The sequence below is a fragment of the Lytechinus pictus genome, chromosome 12 (assembly GCF_037042905.1).
Source record: "Lytechinus pictus isolate F3 Inbred chromosome 12, Lp3.0, whole genome shotgun sequence".
Lineage (NCBI taxonomy): Eukaryota > Metazoa > Echinodermata > Echinoidea > Temnopleuroida > Toxopneustidae > Lytechinus > Lytechinus pictus.
The window spans coordinates 3,909,331-3,922,480 of record NC_087256.1 but is presented as its reverse complement, the minus strand read 5'-3'; the positions used below and the strand labels follow the sequence as shown (position 1 = coordinate 3,922,480).

The window sequence follows — 13,150 nt, the reverse complement described above, 5'->3', positions numbered from 1 at the left end:
CGGATTACCAATTAGTTTTGAACCCATACTAGAAATACAATCACATATTTTTATTATGTGACTTCGCACAGCTTTGTTTGCAAATGTCACACTGTCTTAAAATATCCTGACTGCTAAATATTCTTCATTTTATTTCATTGCATTACAATTTATCTCCACCCCCCCCCCCCAAAAAAAAAGGAGAGGGGAAAAATAAACAACCACTGTAAATAAACCTCCACTGTAGTCCATAAAGTGATTTTTGAATGATAAATGCAATTTTTTCAATATTTCTATTGGTTGCTTATTTTGTTTTTCTTTCAGAAAAGGTGCTTTTTATATCTATCATAACAAATAAATTTTGTTATGATAGATAATTTTCAGAAATAACAAAAAGGAGTGCAAACAATGCAAGAAAGGTAACAAGAAAGCAACTCTTTTTAACAATGATTTCATAAAGAAATAATCTAAAAAAATTGAGGAGCAGTGTGTTGGCAATCAAAAATTCAAGTAATCAATTAAAGAAAAGGATGATGGGGTCTTTACACTTGTCTTTAATTGACTTAAGAGTTAACCAAAGAAAATAAATAATAATAAAAACAAAATAATGAAAGAGGTCCCTACACTTGTCTTGAGGGTTGATTTGACATCAGCATCTTCCATTCCTTCCTCTTCATCAGACTCTTCCTCCTTGATCTCACCAACATCTTCATCATCACCTCCTTCATCATCAGACTCCTCAAACTGGACGTTCACACCAAGGGTTTCATCAATGTCATCATCTAACAGAACGAAATACGATAGGGTATTACTAATAACAATGATGATGATATTGTTGATGGTTAAAATGATGATTATGGTGACGATGATGGTGATGATGACGATGATAATGTTATTGATGATGGTGATGATGATGATGATGATGATGTTATTGATGATGATGATGATGATAATGATTATGATGTTATTGATAATGGTGATGATGATTATAATTATGATGATGACATTGATGATGGTGATGATAATATCTCCAATTAGATTGCAATTTTAAATTCCCTTTCTACAGGATTTATTTAACCAATATTCTTACATCCCTCCTAGTTTCGAAGAGCTGAATTCCCATAGGAGCTAAATCTAATATTGATTTATTTTTTAAAGATAAACATGGGAATCAATTGCACCACATTGTATAAAGTTTGTTTGGAAGTTTGAAAAAAAAGTTACAAAAATTAGGTTTCAAAAGAGCTAAATTCAAAACAGTTAACAGAAAAGGAAATAAGGAGATAAAAGTATATAATCAACAGACTTTTTCTATCTGTTTCAGTGTTTGAAATTTTTGGTTTATTTAGTGCCTATTGGAAGGAAACGTGCACAATAAACATCAGAAAAGATGCAAAATGTACTCTGCTAGCAATATCATTATATTACTTTCTTTGTCAAAGGTATTTGAATGTGCTAAAATTAATATTTGACCTAGGTTATATGATTGAATTAACCTAATAAAATAGCCCCTCCATATATGTATATATAAAACTAACATAACAAACATTCAGTACACTACTGCTACATGTTTCAACGTACCTATATTTTTCTTCTCCTTCTCTGCTCCATAATCTGTGATCTTCTTGCCAAGGTTAACAAGCAGGGCAAACCTCTCTTCAGCCAAAGTTCCTAATAACTGCTCCAGCTCCCTCTTCTTGTCTTTGTTTTTACTGTGTTCATTCTTCAGGGTGGCCAGGACTTCATCAGCAGCTCCACAGAGGATATCACGAGGCTTATTTCAAAAAAGAAAAAATACTTAATTACCATTTTTTACAAAGAGACTATGAAATTTTAATTGATAATCATGTAGAAAAAGATGTATGGTGGTGAAAATTACTGAAAATGCATCAAGTTTCCAGGGTAAATCCACTGTGTGATTTGTCATTTTAGTAAAAAAAATTAGCTTGTTCCCTCATTAATATGAAATTGAAAAATAAATGAGAAACAGAAACATGTACACGTAGGTCAAAATGAAATCAGTACCATTTCACAATGATTTTTTATGAACGAAATGGAATATTTGTTATCATTTGAAAAGGCCATGATTCCCATGACTTTTATGTCCAGGTACTACATATCTGGTATGAAGTTCCAGTGGAAGAACCTTCATGAAGATATTACCTGATCTCCAATAGCAGCTTGAATGAAACTGAGCAACGCTTCATAGGTTCCTCTGGTTTCCTGTGTCTTTGGTCTGTAGTAGATTCCAACAATGTCTTCAACACCAGCAGAAAGGAGGGTTTGACCTTTGAACTTCTTCATGTCGTAACGAGCTTCGTCTCGTTTCTTCCTCCTAAAAATAAAAAGAAATTAATGAGTCAGACTACAGAATTTCTTCATTCATGTTTACCCATCAATTTTTATAAATTTTGTAAAATAAGACAAAATACAGTCAAAATTTATGTCTCCCCTATTTCCAGATCTGAAAGACATTGCTAAATGTAAAATTTGAATTAAAAATTTATTCATCAAATGACTGATAAGTTATCATGTGAACAAAAACATGATGGTTGGACCGACCACCCCAAAAAGAATGCCTTCAGCAACACCTACACTGTAGCAGAGACAATGGAGTCATGGAGCATACCATACATTAGATTCATGCATATCCAGGGTCCCATGTCATAGACTTGTTATACATGTAGCAAATGGACAATAACTATAATAAGTTTACTACTAGGCCTATCAAATTGAATGATTTCAGGAGCTTTTAAGGTGTTATTGCGATTTTGTTATTATCACAACTTTTATGAAACGGGCCCAAGAAGACAGCTTGAAATCAATGCAATTCTGCGACTCCTCAAAGATATCCTACTGCTTGTTCCTCATTAATATAAAATCTCAAATTCACACACACCTGTGGGTGTCAATTTTAAAGAATGCTACAGCCTCCAGGGTGAACTGGTTGTGCACATAGAACTGTATTACTTAAAAGATATTTCAAACATTTACAATCCCAAACTTCAACTCGACCTTAACAATGTCACTCTTGCTCTCTCCTCTGATGAATCAAAATCATGTGCCTCTGAACAAATCCCAACTTCCCGACTAAACCTCACACTTACCGGTATATCTTTTAAGAGTACTTATGTGACAAAATAAAATTGTCATAAATTTAAACATACTTTGCCTCCTTCTCTTTCTGCTGAGGTGGTCTGGTCCTTTGAGCTCTGTCTCCCATCTTACTGTGGCCCAGCTTGCCAACCAAACTCATCACTTCACCAGTGGCTTCATCACGATTTCTTCGCTCAACCAGCGAGCGATCGACTTGAAGTACAAGATTGGAGTTCTGAATGAAGAGGACAGAATTGAAGTCGATTAAAATAGGGGTGTGTTTAGGTATCCCGATATTCAGTGGAGGTGCTGGTCCAAGAATTAAGATTGTCCCAGAAAACAAGAATATCTTAATAAGCCAAGACAAATCTTGTTTTGATACAATGAGATTGCTCGTATGAGGACAGTTTTTTTTAATTCCCATGACAGAACATGGACAACAATTTCAGGACTTGAGAGTGCTAATGACAGATTCTGTGACCTCAATTACCTCCAGTTAATCACTGTCTATTTCTTATGACTTGCTGTCTTCTCATGATCTTAGATTTCTTGTGTGAAGAAATCATAAATAACGACAATCTTTGTACACAGGATCCGGTATGTGGACGATCCTCATTTTCAGACTGGCATGATGATGACTCCAGTCCAGACTTTGTAAGATTTAGAGTAAGCTCCCAGAATCTGACATGTTATGCATTTCTGCAATATTTTTTGTTCTAAATTGTCTTTTCACAAAATGAATTTTGCATCGGTGTTTGTAGAATATATTTGTCTATTTCTTAATTGCAATGTTTATTTTCTCCTAGTATCTCAATATTTCATAAAAAGTCAATGTGTGCGAGCACCGCATCACATGTGCGATATGCAACCCAGAAGTTGTAGCGGCCATTCATTACACCCAGACCCCATGTCGAATGGAGGCCTGCCGCTATAGTGCTAGCATGCCATCAACTTGATTTCTATGCAAATTAAATGCGGTACACTCTTTCCATTTTTTTTTTTGATTTGTCATTTTGAAGATACAGGGTGCTACACAAGCACTTGCCCAATTGCCTGGGGCAAGTAAAAGTTAAGAGTGGGGCAAGTATTTTGAAGTAAAGACCAAAACTACTTGCCCAAATTGGGCAAGCAAAATTCTTACAGTAGAATGACCAAAATTAGGGTCAATATGATATATTGACCCTAATTTAGACATGGCAATAACAAGGTAGATCTGTTCATGTCAAAAGAGAGAAAAAGGTCAATGGTTTATAAAACCACAATACTTTCTTTTGAAGAGGTAAAACTTTTTTTTTCAAGGATTTTTTCGGGCAAGTGAATAGATTTTTGGGCAAGTATATTTGAACTATTTAAAAATTTACTTGCCCAGTTGGGCAAGTGCTTCTAAAAAGTTGTGTAGCACCCTGAGATACGATCCTAAATTTGTGAGAACATTAACAAACTCGAAACAAAATCACATTTTTCGGCGACCCTGCTCCTTCAGCTAAGCCCACTCACACTACTGCGAGATTAGTGTTAGAAATTAGTAGTATATGGTGATGTGACCTTTATTCGCGCGTTAACTTATTTTGCGCACGGTCAAACATCTCATTATCTAATTAATATCTTGAAAAACTGATATCACCAACAGAAAGAGCAACCCAAAATTACTCCGTATGGTAATTTTCTTGAAGGTAAGGTCTCAAATTGTGAAAATATTGGCAAAACATCAGCAAATTTTGTTACCTTATGCATCCGCTCCTAAAAAATCTGATCTTTCTAGAAAAGCATCAAGAAATCGCCAGTTTGCAAGCAGAGGTCTCCAAATAAGTAAAATGTGATACCAACCGAACTTATGGCATTTTAACCTCCATCTGATAGAATCATCTTACCTTTGTCTGCTTGATTTCTTTTCTAAAGCTTTGCAAAACGATCGTGCGCAAATTAAGGTCACATTTTTATGACACTTTTCAGCCGAGCGCGCACTAGTCGATCGCCATGGAATTTTGAGAATGCGATACGAGCAAAACCCTTGACCTACTTTATAATTCCGTCAAGCGAATTTGACTTTGGGATAAGGCCTTCCGTCTGGTATTTGGATTTGGATTAATTTTGTGTGAACTGTGAGAAATGTTTGATTGAAAATCAACTTCCTAATAATTTTTCAAATGTGCGCAAATTATGGTAACCCCATCATACTAACCTCACACAAAGAACCGCGTTTGGCAGTGGATTTCTAGTGGGTCGCACGTGCTGTGACGATTTGACTTTCTAAGTAACCGAGTAGGCACATTTTCTCGTATGAGCCTGTGTGTTATAGTGAATGACTTCCGGAAAAAATGGAGACCCGCATGACTTGGTCATTTTTTGCCATTTTCCTCTGGGTCTAAAGTAGTGCTGTTGTCGATAGGCCTCATATCAACATTGATGTCGACATACAAAGGATTATCAATGTTTCCGACATGTCGACATGCACGCACCCACATCGACATGTAAACATAAAATAAAAAGGGGTCTAGCCTAAAGTCACGAGTGTAAAGCTTAGCCGAACAGTTGGAAGCATTTATCCACAGTAATTGGCGCAATTAAAAGGTTTATTCAGCTTAGCAGCGCATTAAATGAAAAAAGAATGCCTGCGAGCTGCGCGGCAGCAGAAATACGTCAGTGCGGGGCCGGCCTGCCCGATCGAGCCACTCTCGATCCCGACGGTCGCTCTAGATCTATATCTAGCGCTATAGCAAGCGTAGCGTAGTAGCATTCACCGTACCCATCCATGGGGAAATATGTACCCATCGCTATTCACCGTGCTTGATAATACTTTGCTCCTCAATGCATTTAGTCTAGATTCTAGACGTCGGTGTACTTGTTATTTCTCTCCCCTTGCTTCATTCTCCCCTGCGCGCCATCCCCAGTGATCGCGCTATCCCCTCTTTCAGGAAATCGTGGGGCTGTTTTCATTTCGGGCGTAGAGGTCGAGGATTGTGTTATTGATCAACTGAAAAGTAGAACAGTCCTGGCAAAGGACTACAATGCATTACTTTCACATAAACGTAAGCAGCAGTGAACATGTGTTTTTGTCAAAGTTGTGACCGCCGCAATTGAGCGCTTACTTCTAATGTTGTAAATCGGATCAAAAATCAGATCGAAAATCGGATCGGCAATTAAGCTTCTAAAATCGAAATCGAATCGAAAATCGAATCGGCGATGTTTAAAAACAAAGGAATACATCAAAATGTTGTTCGCGTTCGCGCGCATCTTCCTGACAAAGTCACAAAGACGAATGCATTGGAATGGAAGTCGCCAACATGCGCGATCGTTTGGAACATGTTTTAAAGGGGTTTTGAGGTGCTATTGCTTTAGAATAAACCGAGTGATTTTTATTAGAAAGATAAACGAAAGACGCATCTTCCGAGCAAAGGCGCAAAGGAAAATAAAATGAAAATATTTCTCATAGATCACAGGTTAATGAACGATCGGCGGGACATCTTTTAGAAGTATTTTTAGGTGCTAGCGATTTAGAATTATTGGAATGATCTCTTACGACGCATCATCTTAAAGTCGCAAGTGCAATTAAAATGAAGTAGACGATGCAAGCACGCACGATGATTTGAAATATGTTATTAAAATGTTTTGGGTAGCTAGCGTTTTCAAATCAATTTGAAGTTCACGGCGGGGTCCGCTATCACCACGAGGTTGAAGAGAAGATGTCTATCATCATAAAGGGGGTAAGAGAGTAGCGCAGTGAGCTCCGTCGGTAATACGACCTTTCAAAGTTCACGGCGGCATCCGCTATCACCACGAGATTGAAAATAAAATGTATATCATCATAAACGATGTAAGAGAGTAACGCAATAAGCTCCGTCAATAGTACAGTCTTTAAAAGTTTATGGCGGGGTCCGCTATCACCACGAGGTTGAAGAGAAGATTTATATCATTATAAGGGAGGTAAGAGAGTAGCGCAGTGAGCTCCGTCGGTAATACGACCTTTCAAAGTTCACGGCGGCATCCGCTATCACCACGAGGTTGAAAATAAAATGTATATCATCATAAACGATGTAAGAGAGTAACGCAATAAGCTCCGTCAGTAGCACGATCTTTAAAAGTTCACGGCGGGGTCCGCTATCACCACGAGGTTGAAAATAAAATGTAAATCATCATAAACGATGTAAGAGAGTAACGCAATGAGCTCCGTCAATAGTACGACCTTTCAAAGTTCACGGCGGCATCCGCTATCACCACGAGGTTGAAAATAAAATGTAAATCATCATAAACGATGTAAGAGAGTAACGCAATGAGCTCCGTCAATAGTACGACCTTTCAAAGTTCACGGCGGCATCCGTTATCACCACGAGGTTGAAAATAAAATGAATATCATCATAAACGATGTAAGAGAGTAACGCAATAAGCTCCGTCAATAGTACAGTCTTTAAAAGTTTCTGGCGGGGTCCGCTATCACCACGAGGTTGAAGAGAAGATTTATATCATTATAAACGATGTAAGAGAGTAGCGCAGTGAGCTCCGTCGGTAATACGACCTTTCAAAGTTCACGGCGGCATCCGCTATCACCACGAGATTGAAAATAAAATGTATATCATCATAAACGATGTAAGAGAGTAACGCAATAAGCTCCGTCAATAGTACAGTCTTTAAAAGTTTATGGCGGGGTCCGCTATCACCACGAGGTTGAAGAGAAGATTTATATCATTATAAGGGAGGTAAGAGAGTAGCGCAGTGAGCTCCGTCGGTAATACGACCTTTCAAAGTTCACGGCGGCATCCGCTATCACCACGAGGTTGAAAATAAAATGTATATCATCATAAACGATGTAAGAGAGTAACGCAATAAGCTCCGTCAGTAGCACGATCTTTAAAAGTTCACGGCGGGGTCCGCTATCACCACGAGGTTGAAAATAAAATGTAAATCATCATAAACGATGTAAGAGAGTAACGCAATGAGCTCCGTCAATAGTACGACCTTTCAAAGTTCACGGCGGCATCCGCTATCACCACGAGGTTGAAAATAAAATGTAAATCATCATAAACGATGTAAGAGAGTAACGCAATGAGCTCCGTCAATAGTACGACCTTTCAAAGTTCACGGCGGCATCCGTTATCACCACGAGGTTGAAAATAAAATGTATATCATCATAAACGATGTAAGAGAGCAACGCAATAAGCTCCGTCAATAGTACAGTCATTAAAAGTTAATGGCGGGGTCCGCTATCACCACGAGGTTGAAGAGAAGATTTATATCATTATAAACGATGTAAGAGAGTAGCGCAGTGAGCTCTGTCGGTAATACGACCTTTCAAAGTTCACGGCGGCTTCCGCTATCACCACGAGGTTGAAAATAAAATGAATATCATCATAAACGATGTAAGAGAGTAACGCAATAAGCTCCGTCAGTTGCACGATGTTTAAAAGTTCACGGCGGGGTCCGCTATCACCACGAGGTTGAAAATAAAATGTAAATCATCATAAACGATGTAAGAGAGTAACGCAATGAGCTCCGTCAATAGTACGACCTTTCAAAGTTCACGGCGGCATCCGCTATCACCACGAGGTTGAAAATAAAATGTATATCATCATAAACGATGTAAGAGAGTAACGCAATAAGCTCCGTCAGTAGCACGATCTTTAAAAGTTCAGGGCGGGGTCCGCTATCACCACGAGGTTGAAAATAAAATGTAAATCATCATAAACGATGTAAGAGAGTAACGCAATGAGCTCCGTCAGTAGCACGATCTTTAAAAGTTCACGGCGGGGTCCGCTATCACCACGAGGTTGAAAATAAAATGTAAATCATCATAAACGATGTAAGAGAGTAACGCAATGAGCTCCGTCAATAGTACGACCTTTCAAAGTTCACGGCGGGGTCCGCTATCACCACGAGGTTGAAAATAAAATGTATATCATCATAAACGATGTAAGAGAGTAACGCAGTGAGCTCCGTCGGTAATACGACCTTTCAAAGTTCACGGCGGCGTCCGCTATCACCACGAGGTTGAAAATAAAATGAATATCATCATAAACGATGTAAGAGAGTAACGCAATAAGCTCCGTCAATAGTACAGTCTTTAAAAGTTTCTGGCGGGGTCCGCTATCACCACGAGGTTGAAGAGAAGATTTATATCATTATAAACGATGTAAGAGAGTAGCGCAGTGAGCTCCGTCGGTAATACGACCTTTCAAAGTTCACGGCGGCGTCCGCTATCACCACGAGGTTGAAAATAAAATGAATATCATCATAAACGATGTAAGAGAGTAACGCAATAAGCTCCGTCAATAGTACAGTCTTTAAAAGTTTCTGGCGGGGTCCGCTATCACCACGAGGTTGAAGAGAAGATTTATATCATTATAAACGATGTAAGAGAGTAGCGCAGTGAGCTCCGTCGGTAATACGTCCTTTCAAAGTTCACGGCGGCTTCCGCTATCACCACGAGGTTGAAAATAAAATGAATATCATCATAAACGATGTAAGAGAGCAACGCAATAAGCTCCGTCAATAGTACAGTCTTTAAAAGTTAATGGCGGGGTCCGCTATCACCACGAGGTTGAAGAGAAGATTTATATCATTATAAAGGGGGTAAGAGAGTAACGCAGTGAGCTCCGTCGGTAATACGACCTTTCAAAGTTCACGGCGGCATCCGCTATCACCATGAGTTGGAAGAGAAGATATCTATCCCCTTAAACATTGCCATAGATAATACCGCGACTTTCTCCCTGAATAATGCGACCTCTAAATAGCTAGCACCTCAAAAACAATCTTGAAATATGTTCTGAGCGATCACGCACTGTAACCGGATCTACGCCGATTTTTTATTTTCGATTTTTTCCTTCAAGGGGCATGATCGAAGATCGGCAAGTGATTGCCGATTGTGGTGAAATCGAATGGAATCGGTTGCCGATTGCAAAATCGGTTACAAGCTTACTTACTTCATATCACGAAGTCACAGAAAACTTCCCTTCCTTCGTTTGGAGATCGTTGCACCGATCGCCGCGGAAGTGATACTGAAATTATCGGTCGATTTTCATTATTTTTTTTGGTCAATTTGAGGAGCTTGCGTTTGCAGAACACGAGTACCAGCGTATAATATGCAATGATCACTGTTGTAATTGGTTGATTCTCAAATTGGCTCCGAGTGTTATTGCACAATGCTTTCGAGACCGGATCGTGGTACAAAAACTTGATTCTCCAGAAAAAAATGTGGATTAATCAGTGATTTTGGAAGTGAATTCACTCTAGCTTAGTCAAAATGTTTCCCGAACTGAGCCTGTATTATATAGATCTAGATCTAGTGTGGGGATATCACTCGTGTCAAGGTGAAGACATTTGATTGAGAGTGTTACTGTTATGTTCCACGATCGAATTATTTTTTTTTGTGTTAGGGAGCCTAGGCTAAATTACAGTCCCTTTTTCATGTCGACATTGTCGATGTCGGGATTAATTTTTAAGCGACATGTCAACATGGATTTTTGTTCCCGACAACAGCACTAGTCCAAAGGTGAAAATTTGTGACATGTGTTTTCCCCATATTTTGAACTCCGTTAATATGAAACTGTGAAAACCAAAAGTAATTCGGACCCAATTTTTCAGGTACTTGTTGGTGGTTGACATGTTAGGTGCCCCAAGGAAAAGCAACCTCTATACTTCATCAAGATTTAAAATACTTAGATAGCTTTAAAAATGGCAAAAAACAAATTTTTGCCATTTTGGCATTTTTCAAAATTTGAATTGGCCATATCTCGGCAACCCCTGGTCCAATTTTTTATGATCTTGGTGTCATTTTACTCGTGTTTCAGAGCTTATTCCAGTCAAAACTATTTAATACTAGATTTACAACACTTCAATTTTTGTGGTGGCATCCCTACTTTTGAGTTTTATCCCAAAAAAAAAACACTCTCCATTCCAACTTCCATTCAATAATTTTTGTAAACTGCTCAATGGGTCTATATTAGCATGAACCATGATTTTTCCTGTCATATTTACTTGGAATTCGAAAAATGATGTATTGTGTTCGAAGTTTAGAACCCAAGACTGTCCGCACAGCACATTACACAGATTACAATAGGTGGGAAAAGTCAAGTGTTGCGCGTGCCAAGCCCAATTGCAAAAAAAATGAAAAGCGAGCTGGGAATCTACATTCTCTAGGGACGATATTACATCTTAAACAAACAAATCAAATATCACTTACCGCTTTGTACTCATATTGTAGTGACCTAGCCGTAGCATCAGCCATGGCTAAAGAGTAAAGTGTACTTCTTGATGAATTATCTTACGATTAACTGACGTTTTTCACAAAAGTAGAACTCACGCATTTTAATGGGTAGGCACTTATGAACCAAGTTTGAAAGGAGACTCGTAAAATGACGTCACTCTCGCCGATGAATATTCATTAGATCGTGGTCGTGCGTGTTCAATACACACTGCGTGCAGGCATGCAGATACAGGATAGTTATATGCGAGGAACTTTGGCTCCAGAGACAAGTTGTCAAATAACGTGTGTGTGTGTGAGTGTGTGTGTGTGTGTGTGTACCATCGGCTGGTAGTATTCCATGCTAGACAGACTTCAAACCGCTTCGGAGAGAGTGCAATTCGGTAAAACCAAGGAGATATCACTCTCTCCTTGGTAAAACGAAGTTTCCGATATAAAGAGATAATAACACTATATGTACAGTACGTTGGGAGGCAAATGTCAGATCAGGGGAGGCAGGAGTACAATCAGGTTTTTTTTTAAAGGGAAGAATAGAGTAGAATAAAAGGTATTATATATAGCTAATTGATCTAGTAGAGTGAAGTGAACAATTATGTTTTTTTTTAAAGAATGAATATACCTTACGTGAATATTATGGTGAAGCCAATTTAAAAGGAGGTGAGACAAGTTTCAATGGAGGTTTTTAAAAAGAATAAACTGCATTATGGTGAAGCCAATTTAAAAGGAGGTGAGGCAAGTTTCAATGGAGGTTTTTAAAAGAATAAACTGCATTATGGTGAAGCCAATTTAAAAGGAGGTGAGACAAGTTTCAATGGAGGTTTTTTTTAAAGAATAAACTGTACTACAAATTTAAATGGAGGTGAGGCATTAAGTTAATTTCAATGGAGGTTTTTAAAAAGAATAAACTGTACTACAAATTAAAAAAGAGGGTGATCAAGTTTCAATGGAGGTTTTTAAAAAGAATAGACTGCATTATGGTGAAGCCAATTTAAAAGGAGGTGAGGCAAGTTTCAATGGAGGTTTTTAAAAGAATAACCGTAAAATACTACAAATTTAAATGGAGCGAGGTGAGGCAAGTTTCAATGGAGGTTTTTAAAAAGAATAAACTGTACTACAAATTATGGTGAAGCGAATTTAAAAGGAGGTGAGGCAAGTTTCAATGGAGGTTTTTTTTTAAAGAATAAACTGTACTACAAATTTAAATGGAGGTGATGCAAGCTTCAATGGAGGTTTTTAAAAAGAATAAACTGTACTACAAATTATGGTGAAGCAAATTTAAAAGGAGGTGAGGCAAGTTTCAATGGAGGTTTTTAAAGAGAATAAACTGTACTACAAATTTAAAAGGAGGTGAGACAAGTTTCAATGGAGGTTTTTAAAAAGAATAGACTGCATTATGGTGAAGCCAATTTAAAAGGAGGTGAGGCAAGTTTCAATGGAGGTTTTTTAAAGAATAAACTGTACTACAAAGGAGGTGAGGCAAGTTTCAATGGAGGTTTTTAAAAAGAATAAACTGTACTACAAATTATGGTGAAGCGAATTTAAAAGGAGGTGAGGCAAGTTTCAATGGAGGTTTTTTTTTTTAAGAATAAACTGTACTACAAATTTAAAAGGAGGTGAGGCAAGTTTCAATGGAGGTACGTTTTAAAAAAGAATAAACTGTACTACAAACTTAAAAGGAGGTGAGGCAAGTTTCAATGGAGGTTTTTAAAAAGAATAAACTGTACTACAAACTTAAAAGGAGGCGAGGCAAGTTTCAATGGAGGTTTTTAAAAAGAATAAACTGTATTATGGTGAAGCAAATTTAAAAGGATGTGAGGCAAGTTTCAATGGAGGTTTTTAAAAAGAATAAACTGTACTACAAACTTAAAAGGAGGTGAGGCA

The 13,150-nt window shown here is 37.9% G+C and overlaps 1 protein-coding gene across 1 annotated transcript in view; it reads right to left on the bottom strand.

Moving 5' to 3' along the window:
• Positions 1-11,389, bottom strand: part of LOC129273384 (U5 small nuclear ribonucleoprotein 200 kDa helicase-like) — a 45,794-nt gene extending 34,405 nt beyond the window's left edge. The window contains exons 1-5 of the mRNA XM_054910411.2: positions 11,249-11,389; positions 3,147-3,310; positions 2,143-2,314; positions 1,561-1,753; positions 604-761 (exon numbers count right to left, since the gene is read on the bottom strand). Of these exons, the coding sequence (XP_054766386.2) occupies positions 604-761; positions 1,561-1,753; positions 2,143-2,314; positions 3,147-3,310; positions 11,249-11,293 (732 nt within the window). The 5' untranslated portion in view covers positions 11,294-11,389. The remainder of the gene's footprint in view (positions 1-603; positions 762-1,560; positions 1,754-2,142; positions 2,315-3,146; positions 3,311-11,248) is intronic.
• Between the last annotated feature and the right edge of the window lie 1,761 nt (positions 11,390-13,150).